The sequence below is a fragment of the Centroberyx gerrardi genome, chromosome 24 (genome assembly GCF_048128805.1).
Source record: "Centroberyx gerrardi isolate f3 chromosome 24, fCenGer3.hap1.cur.20231027, whole genome shotgun sequence".
Lineage (NCBI taxonomy): Eukaryota > Metazoa > Chordata > Actinopteri > Beryciformes > Berycidae > Centroberyx > Centroberyx gerrardi.
The window spans coordinates 6,540,034-6,559,664 of record NC_136020.1 but is presented as its reverse complement, the minus strand read 5'-3'; the positions used below and the strand labels follow the sequence as shown (position 1 = coordinate 6,559,664).

The 19,631-nt window shown below is 43.8% G+C and overlaps 2 protein-coding genes across 3 annotated transcripts in view; both read left to right on the top strand.

Moving 5' to 3' along the window:
• Positions 1–13,013, top strand: part of LOC139928155 (transmembrane and coiled-coil domain protein 3) — a 29,726-nt gene extending 16,713 nt beyond the window's left edge. For both annotated transcript variants that reach the window (XM_071920577.2, XM_071920578.2), the window contains exons 2-5: positions 7,384–7,554; positions 8,283–9,064; positions 9,567–9,702; positions 10,262–13,013. In XM_071920577.2, coding sequence (XP_071776678.1) covers positions 7,384–7,554; positions 8,283–9,064; positions 9,567–9,702; positions 10,262–10,564 — 1,392 coding nt within the window. In that variant the 3' untranslated portion in view covers positions 10,565–13,013. The remainder of the gene's footprint in view (positions 1–7,383; positions 7,555–8,282; positions 9,065–9,566; positions 9,703–10,261) is intronic.
• A 2,797-nt stretch (positions 13,014–15,810) lies between these two features.
• eri1 (exoribonuclease 1) lies at positions 15,811–19,593 on the top strand. Its single transcript, XM_071920614.2, has 7 exons — positions 15,811–16,155; positions 16,774–16,955; positions 17,082–17,298; positions 17,462–17,545; positions 17,642–17,751; positions 17,845–17,959; positions 18,313–19,593. Exons 1-7 carry the CDS (start codon positions 16,081–16,083, stop codon positions 18,553–18,555), a joined length of 1,026 nt encoding a protein of 341 aa, XP_071776715.1. The 5' UTR covers positions 15,811–16,080; the 3' UTR covers positions 18,556–19,593.
• The last annotated feature ends 38 nt before the right edge of the window (positions 19,594–19,631 follow it).

The following is a 19,631-nucleotide window of genomic DNA, read 5'->3' as shown; positions in this document are numbered from 1 at the left end:
CCTCTCTCCTCCCCAGCTTTTTTAGGCCTTGTTTGAATGGGAGCAGGGGCTGCTGGGTAATCTTTGCTCTGGAAAGAGGAGATTAAAATCTCAGATTACAAGAGGAGAGGAGAGAGAGACGAGGAGGGATTACAACTTTTTTTTTTTAAGTAGAGGTTCCGAACTGCATGTGGGTGTCTAAAGCAGGCCTTACACACACACACACGCGCCCGCACGCACACGCACACACACACACACACACACACACACGTGGTTCAGATTACATAGTGCTATTCTCACACACTGATGACCCCTTCCCTTTGATTTTGTAGCACAGCTTGTACCCAGTTTTAAAGCTGTGTGTGTGTTGTTTGCGTGTGTGCTGTGTTCCAATGAGTGTTTTCATTAGTTGATGCTGAGCTGCCCACATAGTAAATGGAGTGCAAACAGTCCATTGATTTGAACTCGATATCACCACCAAACTTTTTCTCTCTTTCTCTCTGTGGTTTTATTGATTCACTCACTATAAAAAACCTTTTAGTGGTGCTATGTGAATGAATGAATGAATTAAATTGTATTTTCATGTCATGCCAAATTAATGGCCCATCCCGCATGAGATTATATGACACAGTCTTTTACAAACATAAAAAACCACCATAAATACTTGCTACTTGTAGCATTTTATCATCAATAAATCATTATCACATTAATTTTGAGTAATTACTGTAAACAAACAAGACCATCACTGAGAAGACTGGCAGCCTCTACCGGCCTCTACACAGCATTTTAGATTGCTTTATGGATTATGGTACAAAACAGGAACCATTTTTTCTGAACTACTGCACACCTGTATCTCAGTTCCACTATTCTAACTGCATAGTTTCAACTTCACATTATCTTACCTCATCGGAATGCATAAAGGCTGTTATCGAGGGCTGTTATTGGCTGTTATGCTTTTTCTTGCTCTTCAAAACAAATTGTGTGCTGCCGCTGAGGAGGGACAAGTAGCAACATCCTCTTTTCAACAGGAAGCAATGGAGGTCTTCCTCCAGTTCTGTACAGGATCACTACACAAACAATCAACCCTTGAAGAACCCTCTGTTTTCTCTCTATGCAGCCGCAAATCAAGGCATGCTCTCATACAGCAGCTAAGCTGAATAAAACAAAACAGTGTAGAATTTAGCATTTAGCTTAGTCCTTAACCATCTTTCCCCTGAGCACCCTAACCCATCACTGATCAAATCCACAGTGAGTATAGAGAGGGATAAATGAAGAGAGGACGAGAGCAGGATATCTCTCACAGTAGAGTCAGCCTCTGTTTGAGTCAGACATGCCCTCTTCCCTGATCCATCTGTGGTTTGTTAATGAGACTCTAGGGGGTCTTCTTGGGCCTCTCGCTGCAGCGCCATCACTCTCTCACATGGACACTGAAGTCTGACGTACCGCAAAGCACTGCTGGAAACTGGACACATACAGCTTGACGCACACACACGTAGATTAAAGGTATACTGACAAAGTGTTGAACTGTTGAAAATGGCACACTTTCTTTATGATAGAGTTTGAAGTGTGGAGTGCTTTTGCATCATGCAGTCAAATGCTGCTTTGACTTTCCAGTGAGTGGAAATTCTCTAAGCTCTGTGGTTTTAAAACTTTCAATGTCCCACTTTCTGTTAAATCCTGTGTGAGCTTACCTTTAACACTCACTCTTCTGCTTGGTCCGCAGTCACACCCTCTAGTATCAGGCCTCTACACAGATTGTAAGTGACATACCTCTGGACTTGAGTGTGTATTGCTGCCCAGTAGAGTACCTTCTGCGCCTTATGTGTCTAACACACAATCTCTGGGCGATTGTGGACATGTCCCATTCTGACAGACGTGCGTGTGTCTGTGGGGGTGTGTGTGAGTGTGTGAGTGTGTGGGTGTGTGCATAGAATAGCAGGTCAAGACTTGAATTGAAGCTTAAGCCAATGTAACAATATGGTAATCGGGCACACATTGTTTACTTCCCCTCAGCCCCACCTTGGGTTTGGCTTCAGTACAGGTGTGTGTGTGCGTGTGTATGTTCAAGGTAGAACAAAGGTGTGGTTGCCTACACAATGCCAAGGCAGAACAATAGATGGATGCCTTTTGAATTAAATGCTTATGCTTATTAAGTGTGATTTGACTCTGTGGAGCTCTCTCTCTCTCTTGCTCTCACACACACATATCGTGTATATGCTGAATATTGCCTGAACACACCGTAGGACTCTTCTGTGTTTGTATTATAACTCATCTCCAATTTGCCATCTGTACTGTGTTTGCCTTGGTTTCCATCTATTCTCTGGGAAGTTTACCATTGCATCTGCGGAGCCCCATGGGGAGGTCTGTCTGCCAGCTCCTCTGCCCCAGAGAGGGCTGCTGTCCCTGGCCACAGAGTCACTGCTGCTCCCCTGCAGGCCTGGCGCTCTACAGTCCCGCTCACATGAACCGGATGTCTCAGTTCACCTTAAACTGTCCTTTATCATAGCTGGACTAAACTAAAAACTCTTTACGTGATGTGAATGTGCATTGTGAACATAACCAGAGGATACCCTGTTGCAAAACCAAGCCAATTCTGTTTTTTCTTTCATGGCAGAAATGTTTTTCTAACCAGTGTGCATGCCTTCCTAGAGAATAGGTTAATAGGCTAGGCTACATTAAGTCAATTTTGTATTCTATTCCTGTGCTAGTTTTACACATGAAAAATCTTCTGTGGCATAAAAAGGCTTTTAGGTTTCACTTTAGCTGCGGGCTAATCTAGGGTGTTCCTCTGCTTCATTTAAAATCTATTTCATTGAAGTCGGCTGAGGAGATACGAGAAGTTTGCTTTGGAGATAAGAGAAGTTAAGAGGCTTCAACGCACACAGCAGTGAAGACCGTGAAAGTGCAGTCATGCAGTTAAAGTTAAGAAAACCTAGAAGTTGTAGAGTCAGAGCCTGTGCTTGGAGAGCAGTAAGACCAGACAAAGTTAAAGATGATGAAATACTACACAGTGTTTCGCTTGTCTCGCTGCCCACAGTACACAAGGTGGTCATAATGACATATAGTCTAGCATTGTTAAAGACTCAGTCTGGGACTGCATGTCATTTATTATTCATACAGCCACAAACAAAAGTCATTTTTTGCTCATTTGTTTTGCTCCAGAAGTGTTTTTAGTCAGCTGCCTGGCTGCCTGAGGAAACCTGATTTTTTTTCTTCCCCTTTTTGTATTTCAGAGTTGGTATTTGTCTCACAGGTTGAATGGATTTGAATCCCATTGCGGGTGCAGTGTCGTGTTCTGTAACCTGTCTGTACCTTATTTCCTGGCAGCATGATGCATTAGGCTTGGCCTGTGTGGTTTCTCTGGGGCCTCAGGAAGCACACTCATAAATTACCAGAGATATCTATGTCATTCTCAAGCCTGGTTGGAACAGGATGGCCTTGCCAAATTCTAGCCTGGTTTGCGGTAATTGTGTGTGAGCACATCTCCGCATCTGTTCATAGAGCTACTGAATAATGTTATTAACAATACTGAATAGGTCAGTTAAGCGTTCCTAAATTCTATATATAGTCTTTCTAGTTCCTATCTGTCTATGCCGTGGTGCTCTCTGATGTTTATCAGCTTTATATGATGTATCATCGGGTTGATGTGAGCTAATTTCGTGTGATTGGCTTATGGTATAAAGTTTTAAACATCTCTTCTGCTAAATCTCTTTATCTGGATTCTCCCAATCCCATTTACTGCCCCCCAACACACACACACACAAACGCAGGCCAGTTCAAATCTGCCAGTGTTAATCCGGTATGCTGGTTTAGACAGTCATACTGGGTTAGATTAGTGATAGAAATGTACTGTAATGTCTGTTGCATGTGGTCTTTAAAGTGCTCATTGTGCACTTAAAAAGAAAGGCAGTAAAGAAGTGAGCGTCCCATCCAAATACAATATCCACTCTTGCTTTCACTCACATCTTTCCTTTACATCCGTCCTTTTCTTTTTTGAGGTTGATAGTGAATTAATAGGTGTAGTGGGAGTGCAGACAGCGCAGCACGCTCTGCAGGATGGGCTATCTTCCACATAGCCTATTAGCATACCATATGGCATATCACTGCACCACGGTAGGTTGCCTCCACACACACACACACGCATGTTTTGGGTATGATATCTTATCAGCACATGAATATTATATAGGTAGGGTAACGTTTCTGTCTCCTCCACACAACCGACTGTGTGCCTCAGTGACATTGATGGATCACTTTTATACACACTCCCTAATTTTAACTAGCACACCGAGCAGTTTTCACATTCAAACAGCCTTGGATGGTTGGGGGAGTTTTTTTTTTTTTTTTTTTTTAGTCCTCCAGGATGAAATTCGGGGTGGGTGGATTTATGGATCAGTCTCTGTTAGTTCGTTCATCTGTCACTCATGATTTCCCAGACACCACTGATTGGCTTTTGACATAATGATGCATCTCACTACTGCGTTCTGGCATTTTCCAAATTACACTAATTGGCCCAAGGGTGGTGTTGGTGGGGGGGATTACAATTACAGGTCCAAACAAGGTGACATTTTTTACTGATTGGCCCACAGGAGGACAGCATCATTTGTTTCCTTGTTACCAACTTGTTTCCACCTCTGGTTCATGTTTCCCTCTGTAGCGAAAAAAATAAATTGATGGATTGAAGTCAGGAATAAACAGCTTCTTGGTACCGGGGGAGACGAAAGAAAGATTTCCCTGGGCAATTGCCTGTGTGTTTGTGTCGGGGCGTTGTCCCCCTGTGGCAAGGTCTCTGCTCCCAGCTCCATCAATGAGATGCTCAGATGAGCTGGCTTGGTGGGAGTTAGAGTAGCATTTGCTGGCCTACATTCCCTCTCTCTCTCTGTCTCTCTCTCTCTCTCTCTTTGTCACACGTACACACACAGAGTACAAACCACACGGCACGCCTGCTTGCTTCCTCTCCGATCTCTAATCTTAGAATTTGAATGTAGAAAGGCGATGCAAATCATACACCAACGCACACACACACCATCAGGGTGTCTGCGCGTCTGCCTCATCTTGCTTTGTTTTGAATGCATTAAATGGGTTCCTTTTTCATTGAGAGGGGAAGAAGAGCGGTATTAACGCTTTTGTGTGATTGTTTGTGGGAGTGAAGAGGATCAATGTTCTATGGAAACAAAAAAAGCTCAAAGCAGTAGAGCATACCAGATTCAGCCTTTCATTTTCTTTAATAGATAATTTTTCACTTTGTTGGACAGTCTATTGTGGAGAGAGACAGGATCAAAGGTCCCAGGCCATTTAAATCTGGCCTGGATGCTGCAGGTACACTGATCCACCAGTCAGGAAACTCTCTCTATTTTCTATTCTTTTTTGTGACGCTCTTTTTCAGTTGAAACAGTCTGCTAAGAAAAATCTAATCTAATCGTTTTAACAACCTATTTTATGGCCAGTAGTTCCCTCTAAATAAATGGATTGTGGCCAGCCCATGTCTTACTTTCACATTCTGCCTTCAGATCCATTCATAAATTTTTCATTCCTTGCAGACAAGTTTAACAGCCTACTTTCAGACAAATCCACTTTTCTGATTTCAAATGTGTTGAAATGCTTAATGCTAAGCCTGGTGTGTTGTGTTTTGGTGTGTTTAGTGTGTGTGTGTCCACCCATCTGTATTATAATCTCAATGGCCTCAATACAAACCAGGGTCAGAGGACCAGTAATGACCAGATAGCTGCTCTGTAACACAGACACGTGGGTCCTGTGAGGCATATGGTGCCTTTGTGGTCTATGTGTGTGTGTTCACATGTTAATAATTCCCCCCCCTCTCTCAACCTCAGACCCACTTTCCAGTTGCCGTCCGGTACGTGTGTGGATTACTGAGTGCGAGGCACGGCCAGTCGCACGTTTCCGCACTTCAGTCCCCCCAAACCCGGCACATTTATGGCCGGGCTGCTTGTGTGTGAGAGAAAGATGTAGCAAAGGAGGGAAGGTGAAAGTGTTTGAGTGTGCATGATCTGGGCACAACTGTGAAAGAAAACGATTTAAGGTCATAAGTGTGTTTTTTTGTGAGTGAGAGAGACTCAAACAGAAAGGTTGAGTATGTGCTGCAGCGGGCAGAGGATGCAGCTTATTGGCTAGTAGACTTACCGGACAGTAGATGTTCTCTCATCACACCGGGTTGCTCTGGACAGGCTGCATTACTGGCTTCTTGGCTGGACTGTCGGGGGTGTGTGTGTGTGTGTGTAATGTTCTGAGAGTGTTGGCCATCTGTAATCAAGAATAGCGAGAAGTATAGCCTAATTGACAACAACGTGTTTTGCATGAATGAGCGAAAAGAAGATGCAAAATTATTGACTGCTTGGTACTGTAGGTCTGTTCTATGCACAGCTAGGAGCAAGGAATGCTGACTCTGCAGAATGCATCGTAGGCTGCACCACTACGAGCCACAGGGCAAAATAAATGTCATATATTCTACATGTCTATATATAAGGAAAAGACAAAATACCCCCCTTCATGGAATGCCAGCAGTTTGTTCATGTGTATTTTAGAGCTTAGTCTGTGTGTATGCTTGGCTGCCGTGGCAACAGGAGTTACCACATACTAATATTTTAGGTAGCCTTACATAATCGTCTGCTATTGTCAATGCAGAGAGCAGCAAGGATTAGAGGCTGTTTGTTTGGAGCCCCGGGCTCCGCACTGCTCCACTCACTGACCAGTAGAGTCTTAAGATTTATTGACTCTTCTGCTGCTTTCTTCCCTCTCTCTCATCCGTCTAAACCCAAGCATCCTCTCAAGGCCAAGCTAGACAGAGTGTGCAATTACTATGAAATCCTAAGGTGCTAAGGTCCTAAAATTCCTTTTCTCTATTTTTCTCTCAGACTAAAGCGGGTGGTATACTAACCAGGAGTTTAGCACGAGATGTTAAGAACAGCAATGAACCAGAAGCTTTTCCACAAGGCAACACAAGCAAACGCGTGACATTTTAGACCAATTACAGACTATCACACTGTGGGGGCTGCTGTGCGAAAAATTTGACTAGCCAGCAAGCATGTGCACACTGAGTCCGAAACCAATGCAGAGCTTCGTTTTTTCTGCAAACCTGCTGAAGTTAGTTTCAAATATAGCCTATACTGTTTGCTCAAGTGTGACTTCAGGAAAGCTTTAATTTTTGCTCAGAATTTGTTCCACGTTCTCACAAGTTGTCTCTTGTGTTTCTTAGGGAATGCCTACAAGTATGCCGACTTATTCAAGGTTATGCTAAAATAATAACAATGACTGTACGAGCTGTTCAAATTGTCTGGCTTCTGTTGTTCAAGCCATCCTGATGTCAGCTCTGCTTGAGATGGCGTGCTGAATACTTAATGTTCCTTCTTCAAGTGCTAACATTCTTTGTGTGTGTGTGTGTGTCGCCAGGCGGAGCGCAGTGCCTGTGATGGCAACATCCTCAGCATCCCAGTGCCGATGCGTCGCGGCGGCTCAGAGTCCAACCTGGATGTGGTGGACAGCGCCGGAGAGGGCGGCGTGGGCCTGGACTTCAGCAAGGGACCACTGGGCATCGACAGCCTGCAGCAGAAGATCCTCAAGGTCAGACACTTCCTTCACGGTCTCATTGTAGATTTATTGACATACAGAGCCATGTGTACAAATAAAGAAATTACATACATCTCCTTAACAGCGTTGGGTGGTAACCCGTTACAGTAATATTCTTACTTTCCCCAGTAATGAGTGAATTACCATTTCAGTATCAGTAATAATCAGTCGGTATTGGTAACCGATCAAAAACATGAAATAAATAAAGTTTTATCATCTCTAAATACCAGATTTAAGTTGAATTATTCTTCAACTGTATCCCACCCCATCCCCTGACTCATTGTCATCATAATTAGTCATTGTGAAATGGCAGAAAAGTTGACTCTCTCTGGGAGGACAAAAACATTGGACATCAATGCTTTTTAGTTACTCTGTCTATTCACAGGAGAGTTAATTGATTTATCCTCATTTTCTGAGGGTAAAAGAGGATGCAGCTGCCAATTTTGGGGCTCTAATGGAAAAGTGATGTAATGAATAGTGTAATGAATTACTGATCCCAGTGGGTAATGGGTAAAGTAATAATATTACCTTTGAAATATATAGAGTAATGTATTACTTTTTGTTAGTAACAAGGTCAACACTGCTCCTTAACATGATGATCTACAAATATATTTACTACTTACTGTCAACATGATTATACATTTTTAACATCCAGTCATTGTGCACAACCCCAAGATCCACCCCTCATCATCTCCCTCTCCCCCCCTCCGCTCTCCCTGCAGGTGACGGAGCAGATCAAGGTGGAGCAGACGGCTCGGGACCAGAACGTCGCCGAGTACCTGAAGCTGGTGAACAACGCCGACAAGCAGCAGGTCGGGCGAATCCGCCAGGTGTTTGAGAAGAAGAACCAGAAGTCGGCGCACTCCATCGCCCGGCTGCAGAGGAAGCTGGAGCAGTACCACCGCCGCATGAAGGACAGCGAGACAAACGGCAAGCACAGCCACAAAGACGGCGGCCAGAAGGAGTCCGGGACTCAGAGCAAGGAGGGCAGCCTGCGGGACGTCAGCGCCACCGGACGGCACCCGGCGCTGGACAAGGTGAAGACCATCGGGCCCGGCGTGTCGCTCTCACCGCCCTTCTTCTTCAACAAGTCGCGGGAGTTCGCCAACCTCATCAGGAACAAGTTCGGCAGTGCCGACAACATCGCCCACCTCAAGAGCTCCATGGAGGCGGGGGCGGGGCTCCAGGTGGAGGGCGGGGCCCGGGCACTGAGCGGCAGCGCCACCACGGTCGCCAAGACATCCAAATACCCGAGCGACGACGAGTGCTCCACCGGGACGTCTGCGTCCGCCGACTCTAACGGGAATGCAGCCGGGGGTTCGGGGGCGGGGTCCGGGGGTCCCGGCAGGTCGGACTCCCAGGGCCGTCTGGGGGAGGTGCTAGAGGTGGTCAGGGAGATCAGGGAGGCTCAGGCACAGCTGGCTGAGGACATGGAAACTCTGAAATCACAGTTCAAGAGAGACTACGGCTACTTCACACAGACACTGCAGGAGGAGAGATACAGGTAGGTACAACATTAACACACACTCATGTTTTTAGTATGGGTGACTCATGTGGGAGTCAAAGCTTAATCCTGGCAGTACTGGTGCCTTGCTCTGCCCAGTGAGCTTTACAGGACACACACACACCCAGTTATGGGTCCATGTGATCCATTCAAATATAGTCCCAAGTAGCTGAGCATAATTTTGTTAGCACTTCTGCTGTGAAGCTTTTTGACAGTTTAGGAGGGCATTATTATAAGCTCTTGTAAACTAAAAATAGACAGTGGAGCTTACACACAAACTCTCTGGACTGTTGCTAAAGTCAACTGAGGGCAAATATTTCAACACCTTAGTTGCAGTAGTAGATAAACTTCTGTACTGTTACTCGCCCACACACACTCAATTATGCATTGTTTCTCCCTCTCTCCCTCTTGGCTCTCTGCCTCCACCTACTCTCTGTGTGTGTGTGTGTGTGTGTGTGTGTGTGTGTGTGTGTGTGTGTGTGTGTGTGTTTCTGTCTGTCAGGTATGAGCGGTTGGAGGATCAGTTAAATGACCTGACAGAGCTGCACCAGCATGAGACCAGCAATCTAAAGCAGGAACTGGCCAGCATTGAGGAAAAAGTGGCCTACCAGGCCTACGAGAGGGCCAGGGATATACAGGTACATGAGAAACACACACACACACACACGCACACAAACACACACACACACACTTGGCCTTTAAGAGCCAGTTATATAATATTAAACAACACACTCACATTTAGTCTCTGACTATATTTGAACATTTACAGCATTGGAATTTTTCAGTTTTGATTTCAGACTTTATGGATGCATAACTCGCATTCATTTCTGATGGGAGGCACAACTCCATTAATTTCTAATGGAACGTTGAACTCCTGTTGATCTCTAACGGGACGTTCAACTCCCATGTATTCCTAATGGGACGTTCAGCTCCTGTTCATTTTTAATGGGAAGTACAACTCCCATTAATTTCTAATGGGACGCACAGCTTTCATTCATTTCCAATGGGACACACAACTCCCATTAATTTCTTAAAAGATTATTTTTGGGGCATTTTTGCATTTTTTAGGTAGTCGACAGTAGATCCCAGGCCTGATTCCCCCAGCAACTCCCATTCATTTCTAATGCAGTACATATCAGTTCATTTCTAATGTGTGTGTGTGTGTGTGTGTGTGTGCGTGTGCGTGTGTGTGTGCAGGAGGCCCTGGAGTCGTGCCAGACTCGGGTGTCCAAGCTGGAGCTCCAGCAACAGCAGCAGCAGACGGTTCAGCTGGAAAACACTGACGCCAAGGTGCTGCTCGGCAAGTGCATCAACATCATGCTGGCCATCGTCACAGTGATCCTGGTGTGCGTTTCCACGGCAGCCAAGTTCACCGCCCCGCTGCTGCGCAGCCGCCTCCACCTGGCGCTCACCTGCGTGGGCGTGTCGCTGCTGGCGCTGCTGTGGAAGAACTGGGAACATTTACAGTGCGCGTTAGAACGGCTGCTCCTCCCGCACTGAGCCAGACTCGCCGCCGCGAACACTTGACAAGACCGTCGACCTTTTGGCCAACCCCGGGCCAAGATGGCGGAGGTGTGTCGTCATGGAGACGTAGGAAACGGGGAGGAGTTTACATGTAGCCTTACACCAGCCCTCGTTCCCTACTTCTTACGGTCAGCGTCGCCCTAGGGACTCCACAGCGACTTGATTGACAGTTCTGTGTTTTGCATGCCTAACTGGGTCGACGCAGAAGCACATAGGGCCGGTTGTGGGTATCGGAAGCCTGAGAGCCTTTCCCAGAATGCACCTCCAGAAGATTTCAGCAGACACCGTACAGACGTGAGCGGTTCATAGGGATGTAAACTGATCCGTCAGTTATACACGCATCCATCACAACCGAACACAGATGTGACAAAGCTCTTCATCACGTTACGATGTGCTGTCTACAACGCTAAAGGCATGGGCCGTGCAAAAGTATGTAGTAGTATCACTACAGTCGGAACCGTCGGACCAATGGCGGAGAAGTCAGCTGGAACTGACCAATCAGATGAGTGCCACACCAGATCCCAAGGCGTATTACTGGCTTTTGGGCTCGTCTCGCTCTCATCTGTACGTCGGGAGATTCCGGTCGCTCCCACAGTAAAGACATTAAAGTCTAAATAAAGTGTGATCTTTTATAGGGGCATGGAAATAAAGCGATTATTTCCTGTCCTTAAAGGGAAGTGTATCTATTATAACCCCCCCAACCCCCACACCCCTCCAAACCTCTCCAAAAAGACACTCGCTGGCAGTGTTTTGCCAGTCGATGGGTCTTGAAGCCACACACGCCTACAGTTTGCCTCCTTACATACCAGCCAGCTGTGACACACACACACAAACACACACCCACCTGAAGGCTGATTTATTTGTACCGTGTGTGTCATCGTACTTTACTGTTCTGTATTTATGAGGATTTTTTTTGTCGTTGGTGTCTCCTTCAAAGGCACATATTGAAGTGTAAGCCTAGTATATACACAATTTGGAATCGTATGCGCGTGTGTGTGTGTGTGTGTGTTTGTGTGTTGTGCCCGTCGGAGCGGGTCAGCGTGTGCATCTGTGTCTGCCTGTCTGTGCGTCTGTATTTCTCAAGGGAAACGTTATGAACTGCCACCCGTCGTGTTATTTGATGCTTTGGGGTTTTCGTCATGTAAAATATGTTTTATGTTGTTTTAGTAAGTTGCTTCTCAAAGCGATTTGAGACCCAATGTGGTCTGTCAGTCACCATGCTCTATTCTGTCCCAAAGACGGCTCCCTTAGCATCTAGCTCGCTACCTTGATACTTTCTCTCAGTGCAGAGAGCAGGAGCAACTTCTGATATGAGAAGAGTTTAGGGACGAAGCTCTGGATGTGAGCGTTGCGTGTCTCACTTAAAGACACCGATTTTATTGAATTGCCTTTTTATGACGTGAACAGAACAAATTCACTTCTGTGTGAAGCCTTTGATGTCGTGCTGCCTTCATGTCATACGGGAATAACAGCGGGAACATCTTGCCGGTTCAAAGCGCCCACTTGTAAGTGTTGTGCGCGTTGAAACTCGTTTGAATGTTTTCTGTAGATTTTAATTGCTCGTGATAATTATTCTGCGCCTTTTCCCACTTAGTCACATTAGTTACAGTTGAATTGATGATGTCTTACAGCAAATCAAACTTTGCAATGGCAACCGCAAACAAAAACTCCAGCAAGTAGTTGTGCACAGCTGTGTCCCCCAAGTCTATTTTAAAATGTATGAAATGAGTTATGTGATGAAAATCATTCCATTTTGGTTGTTTTACTTGAATTGAGGATATGATTCCCTACACAAAAATGACGTCGGAGAAATCGACTTAAATCTGAAATATTTACTGCTTCAAATGCTTGAATGGTATTTCCATGTAGGAAGCTCCTAGCGATCGTCTTTCCCACGTGACTTGAATGCAGCATCACTGACTGGACAGAGGGAACCGAACAATGTAGCTCCACGCTCCCTGGCCCTGTATCACTGTGATGAAGAGGGGGATGATATAGGCCCGATGCCTTTTCAATGCAGCTCATTTGTTTTAACTGTACTTTCTATTCTGTGTTCCCGTCTCTCCAAAAAGCCAAATATGGAGAGATCTCTTGGGTTTTTCTGTGGATTTTTGTGGCTTTTTTGGGGGCACCTTAGCCTTTCAGTGTAATAATCTAATGACTACAACTGTTTTTTTTGCCGTTAGTCTTTGATATCATGCCGTTCCAAATTGGCCCAAACACTATTTCTGCCTCCTGTTCGGGAGAGAAGTGCACCCCTCTCCGAAAGCTGTAACTGTAATTCCATACTGTGTGTTTTGAATATTTCCGTGTCCTCTTGGAATACATACTTGTGCATTGGTTCATCCGGTTATGGTTTGTCCCATAACACCGTTTTTTTTTTTTTTCAAATGAGAAATAAATCCTCTTGGTTTTTCTAAAATTGTTACTGATTCCGTGTCTGCTATTGGTTCCTTTTCATCTTCAACAAGTGATGGATTTTAGTTTAGCTCTATCAGATCCCATCTCATCCATTATACATTATCCTTCAGACGGATTGCATGATGTAAGGAGGACAGGGGAGATCAAACTGCTCCTCGAGCATCACAAGGAATTCATACATAAAATAGGCCTCAATAACACCCACCAACTATTCAACATGATTCCAAATATCACTTAACTCAGTATTCACTACTGCATATCCTGTCACATATGTTCTACCCAATAAAACCTCAGATTAATGGTATTCTAACTTCTCAAAACTACAATATAATTATGACTTTTAGAATATTTAGTCTGCTTATTTCACATTAAATGAGACAAAATAATGCCTCTAATTGTAGGATAAATCATACATCGTTAAACCCCTGAAATTTCTGCAGTTAATTCCTCATAATCTTTTGGAATGACTGTTTTTTAGATATCTTGCTTTCAGCTGCTTAACCGGAGAAAATTTGCTTGCTGGTTCTCTAGGAGGGATCTGAGACTGAGGATGAGGATGCCGAAGGTGAATTCATGTTAGCATGAAAGCCGAATGCCAAGGTGACCCGTTGTATCTGATCCACCATCTGAAAAGCAGCCAGTTCAAATGGGAAGTTAGGAATGTTATACCTGTGGGAGCGTGCTTACTGAATCACAGGGCATTTTCTTTTCCAGCATTTAATCAAGCTGACTTCATCTGCCGAGCCAGCCAACTGTTAACAGAATCCAGTCTGACATTGATGAAGGATAACTGTGAATCTTTATGGCAGGCGCAGATCCCATTAAAGATTCACACGGTGTTTCGGGTTAGAGGTAGAAAAAAAAAAGCTGAATTCCATTTGATAGCTGCAGGTTATGTGCTCAGAAAAATATTGAAACGCAGCCCGGTCTCCATGGCTGCTTTTCTCTGAATGGATACCCATGGGGATTTCATCATTAAAAGATGCTTCCTTCTCCATATTAATATTTCAGACCGAACTGCAGTTGTTGATCAGCACGAACAACAGAAAGATCAGTGTGCAATGATGATGACATTAATATAATAAACGTGGCAGTGCAGTGTATGAGGTTGAAGAGAGAACAAACAGTTTTAGCATTATAGAAGGAATTTCATATGAATTTCTGAATGATTTTTGGCCTGGCAGAGAAGATGACCCGGTCAGTGAGGAGTCCCACGTCAGTCAGAGTCCAAACTGTGAAGCCGGAGGCAGGCATGTCAGCTGGAGTCTGCACAGTCCCTTTCATCTGTGGCTTTATTCTTATTATGCTCAGACATATCTGTGTGAATGTGTGCACTCTCAAAAATGCTGGTTGCATTATGCCTGTTATTACTGTAGAAAGGATTGAAACATTGAAAGCCAGTGCAAGGCCGTCAATTCACTAAACCCTAAGGTATGGCAAAGTCTGTGCTTCTAATATAATTTTCCACAAATATCAAGTAAATCCACTACATTTCTGAGGACAAAGTGCAGCAATGACTGATGACTCACAAGATATTGGTGAAAATTGAGGCAAAATTGGTCCTGAAAGCTGCTGATATGATTATTTTAGATACAACTTCAGGTGATTTTTGCTTGACCTTCTGCTCTCCATTATAATCATAAAAACACCAAAATCCCATTCAGTTCCACACTTTGCCATATGCAACCGATCCCCATCTCAGAGGTGTTACAGCTACAAGACAGGTGAGCAAGTCGGTTTGCTGTCTGGCACATGCAGCTGTTAATGTCCATGTTCCAACTGTTTTGCGGCTCATGAATCTTTCATCCGGCTTCATTATTTAAACGGTGTTTTGCTCTCCCACTTTTCTGCCGCTCTTTGCTGTGCACACCGCCCTGTTTCTGCCAGCGCTCATCCCACTCAGCGGGGCAGGCTGACCCACCAGGCTGGGGAATAATGAGGATTAAACATCTGCACTGGGTACAGGTACAGTATGGATAGATGTATGCATGCATGCCACATGGGATAAAACTGACAAGATACTGACACCTAGCTGTCAGTTATGAGCAGTGACTCCACATCATACATCCTCTCTGGAAAGTAATTTGGTCTCTTTCACATGTTTTTTTGTTTAATTAAATGAAATAAGTGTCTTACAAGATTATTTATAGATATTATTCCCCAATTATTTAAGAAAATGTATTGATAGTTACTATATTTGTTGTGAACATCATAAGACTGTGGTTCATCTATTCTGGCACTCTGTACATACCAACAAAATCTGGAAAGATGTCTGTAATTTTATTTTTCTATAAGGATATAATCGTAAAACTACAGCAAAAACTTAAAAAGTCAACATTTTTCATTCATCTCATTATTCTCTAAGCAAAATATCATATTCATCATCAAAAATTGTGAATGGAAACCTCAAAACACAAAAATAACAAAAACATCTCTGACTGTGTTCTGTATGCTTTGCTGTTAGTAGAACGTCACTAAAATACACTTACTTTGCAATTTGTGTAACACACTGAAAAGAAAAAAGATTAACTGGTGAAGCTTACCAAAAAATATATATATACTCCCAGCACACTCATATTACCATAATCACAATTTAGAATACATTAAATAATTAAAACTTATGATTAAATTCCATCGTACACTTAACTCATTTATCACTCACGTTTTTTGACACAGTGTGCGTAACATCCACAACACTAGGTAGCGATAGTGAGCTGTCAGCGGGGCCGAGCGTGGTATTGGCGCGAAACCGGATGTCGTCATAACAGTCCCCCTTAAAAAAAAAGTTACAAACGTAACCTAACATAACCTCACTGAGAACCATATGCCTAGCCCCGCTTGAACAGGGGCGACAGAAAACGTCTTTTTGCTATCGATTTTCGAATATATAATATAAAACTTAGCTAACTAGTGATTTGTGACTTTGTGTTATCAAAGTGACCAAACGTTAGGAAGTCAACACAGGGATGTTGGCTAATGTTAGCTAGCTGGTTAGCTAATGTTGGTGTAGACAAGCGTTCTCTCTAACTTACATTGCGGACTGGTTTCATAAGGATTGACTTCCACTCCGAATGGATGAGCACAAGGAGAATATCCACGACAAAGATGTCAATGTGAAGATGTCTAATACAAGAGAAGACGAAAAGGTTTGTATGGGCAGCACGCTAGCTAGCGCTAACTATGCACATATAGCCCCGATACGTTCCGTCGTCTCATGTATTAGAGACCGTCACTTCATTTAAAAATCTGACAATTTCTGCCACCTTACTTAGCGCTGAAGGACATAATTGGTAGAACGTGACTTAGGACTTTTATTAATCGTTACCAGTCACTCTTCGATTCGGCTTGCATTCATTACACCAAGGAGCACTTATTTCAATTAAATTTCAAATTATAAATTCGGCACACCTGTTCTTCGTACAGTCCTCTTCCACCAAACTAGACCGTGGTGGGCGGTGGCGACTAACCAATCGTTGAAATTATATTCACAAAAGTGCTGCTTATGTATTATATGTACGCCGAATTGAAGAGTGGCGCTTATCGATTCAAGAAGATCTTGAGTCACATTTCTGGGCTATGCATCTTTGCTGATAAGCAAAATTGCCAGATTTTTGCGTGACGTTGAGCTTAAAGCATGTGTACACACAGGCTCAGATTGTCTGTCACAGACTCACAGTCTGTTGAATTCTCTATTTGTGAATCTGTAGCTCTATTTACATTATTCCTGTCGCACATGTTAACGGAAGTAATTTTTCCTCTATCAGGCAAAGCCTTGTAGCAGGATTTGCACTACAGAAGAATCTGCCCCTGAAGTGTCTTCGTCTCAGTCGAAGGGTGAATTCAGTGATCCAGTGTACAAAGAGATTGCTCTGGCTAATGGGCACATCAACCGCATGACCAAGGATGAGCTTCGGTCCAAGCTAGCAGAGTTGAAGCTTGACACAAGGTAATTATAATAATTCAGACAACACACATCCACAAAGAATATGAAAAGATCTCATTCAGTGGACTGTTGACATTGAAAGACTTACAGAATAAAACTAAAACATTTGTATATAATTGTGTCTTACAGGGGTGTGAAGGATGTGATGAAGAAGAGGCTGAAGAGCCACTACAAGAAGCAGAAGCTGATGCAGTCTGTCGCTGCTGGAGGGGCCACTGATACCTACTATGACTACATCTGTGTGGTGGACTTCGAGGCAACGTGTGAAGAGGATAATCCCCCAGACTTCCTTCATGAAATCATTGAATTCCCGATGGTCCTTATCAACACGCACACCTTGGAGATTGTGAGTGGGGAAACATGGTGGCGATCTGTACCTATCCTTATGCATTATTGGAATAATGTCTTTGTATTATATGAACACCTTTGAACTGATGATAAAGGAGTGATGGTTCACATAGTCAAGGCTTCTGTAATCATGAATTAAATTTCTCCCATTTACCGTGCAGGTGGACACCTTCCAGGAATATGTAAAACCAGAAGTGAACACGCAGCTCTCAGACTTCTGTGTGAATTTAACAGGAATTACACAGGTGGGTTGAGCTCAATTTGAATGAATATATCTTTTCTGATATCAATTTCACATTAATATAATCAGAATTCTATGTGATTGTTACTCTGTTGAACAGAAAATGGTAGATGAAGCGGACACATTCCCAGCAGTCCTTCAGCGAGTCGTGCATTGGCTTCAGGAGAGGGAGCTTGGAACAAAGTACAAATATGCCATGCTGACTGACGGGTATGATTTTCACATTAATAATACACAATATAAAGTCAGTGCTCAGTGTCTTCAGACTGCCTCTTACACTCCTCTGTTTTGTGTCTTTGCTAGATCTTGGGATATGAGCAAGTTCCTCAACATCCAGTGTCGCATAAGCCGCATCAGATATCCCCAATTTGCAAAGAAGTGGATAAACATAAGGAAATCATATGGGAACTTCTACAAGGTTTGACTTTTATATTAAGTTGAGAGACTTGAAGTAAATGTCTTACCATTTGTGTAACTGAAGAGTGTCTTTTAATGGAGCTACAGTAATAATGTCAAATCTTGACTGATTGCAGCAATTTATTTATCAGATGTATTAGAAATTAGGCTTTGATTGGTATGGTTTTTTGAAGGCCGGTACCGATATTTCTGGATTGAAACTGCTGATAGCCAATATACCTTTACATTTGGCCATTTTCATGTGAGAAACTGACAAATATTCAGTGTTTCCCCCCATGACGATATACCCATATATCGATGTGAACCCTATTAGAAACAACAGAAACCCACCAAACGCTTGTGTCTCTCCCGCAGGTCCCGCGCACGCAGACGAAGCTGAGCACCATGCTGGAGAAGCTGGGCCTGAAGTACGAGGGCCGGCCCCACTCCGGCCTGGACGACTCGCGCAACATCGCCCGGATAGCGCTGCGCATGCTCCAGGACGGCTGCCAGCTGCGCGTCAACGAGCGCATGCACGCCGGCCAGCTGCTGCCGGTGCCCAGCTCGGCCCCCGTGGAGGGAGCCCCCCCGCCGCTCAACCCCCGCAGCCGGGACTAGACCCGGACGCCGCCCCCACCCGAGACTGAGTCTTGTGCATATTGGCCTTAAAAACAGGCAGCCCCGTGTCTGTTTTTACCCCGCCCCCATGACTTGAAAAAAAAATTTCCAAAGCACTTTTACAGTCTTGTTGTAGTCCATTTTCGTTTAGGCGCTGGAACCCTGTAGTCAGAGTATGTAGGGTACTAGTTGGGGTTAGACCGATATATCTGGCCGATTATTTGCCTTTGATTAAAAATTGGTCAGTCGGCGACGTCTGACCAGAGAAATCATTCCAGTTTGTTGTGGGAGGATTTTACTCAGCAGCTTCAGGAGTGCCAGTCTGTAAAACCTGCAGTGAAACCTGCCTCACCCTGCTGCAAGGAGCTGCTCGCCCACCTAAAAGAATTTAATTAGTATGGGTTTCAATGGAGAGTTTTAGTATGAGTTTCAATGGAGAGTTTTAGTGTCCCATGATGGTCTAGATGCTGTTTCAGTGGCTTTTCCTCCCATACAAGAATCTTATTCTGTGAGAAACACTGAATCCTTGTAATTTTTTGGGTCCAATTTAAAGATCTTTATTATCATCAGTTTCAGTCCAAAAATATCTCTATCAGTATTGGCCTTCAAAAACCCATATCTGTCTAACCCTAGTACTAGTATTATGACCGTAACATGAATTTTGCCGCTGCTATTCCTGTGCTTATGTTTCAAGTGCTGCATTTAACAGAACCATAACGTCACACTGTTTGCCCGTTAACTTTGTCCAGAGTATGTTGAAGGTCTGAAAACAGTCTTATGAACTTTGACTAGATGTATTTTCTCACAGATTCTGCAGATGTACAGAAATCCATAAGTATTTGAATAAGAACATACTTTGTTTTGGCTTCACATGCATTAGAGAGCCTCTCCTCTATGGACAGTTTAAGAAATGCAAACAAAGCTTAAGTCCGCTTGATGTAAGCCTATGTTATGGGATTCAGTCATCTTTTGTATGGACATTGAATGAGTTTTATTTTATGAAACTTGGTCTATTTTAACAGGAATAAATATTCTCCAAATCAAGTACGTTTCGTTCTTACTGTATACTAAGTTTG

What these genes read in the sequence shown, in the direction of transcription:
- eri1 (XM_071920614.2), top strand. Translation starts at nt 16,081, where the DNA reads ATGGATGAGCACAAGGAGAATATCCACGACAAAGATGTCAATGTGAAG. An exon ending in ATACAAGAGAAGACGAAAAG is followed by an intron (nt 16,156 to 16,773) that starts GTTTGTATGGGC and finishes TTCCTCTATCAG; the next exon opens with GCAAAGCCTTGTAGCAGGAT. An exon ending in ATTTAACAGGAATTACACAG is followed by an intron (nt 17,546 to 17,641) that starts GTGGGTTGAGCT and finishes TCTGTTGAACAG; the next exon opens with AAAATGGTAGATGAAGCGGA.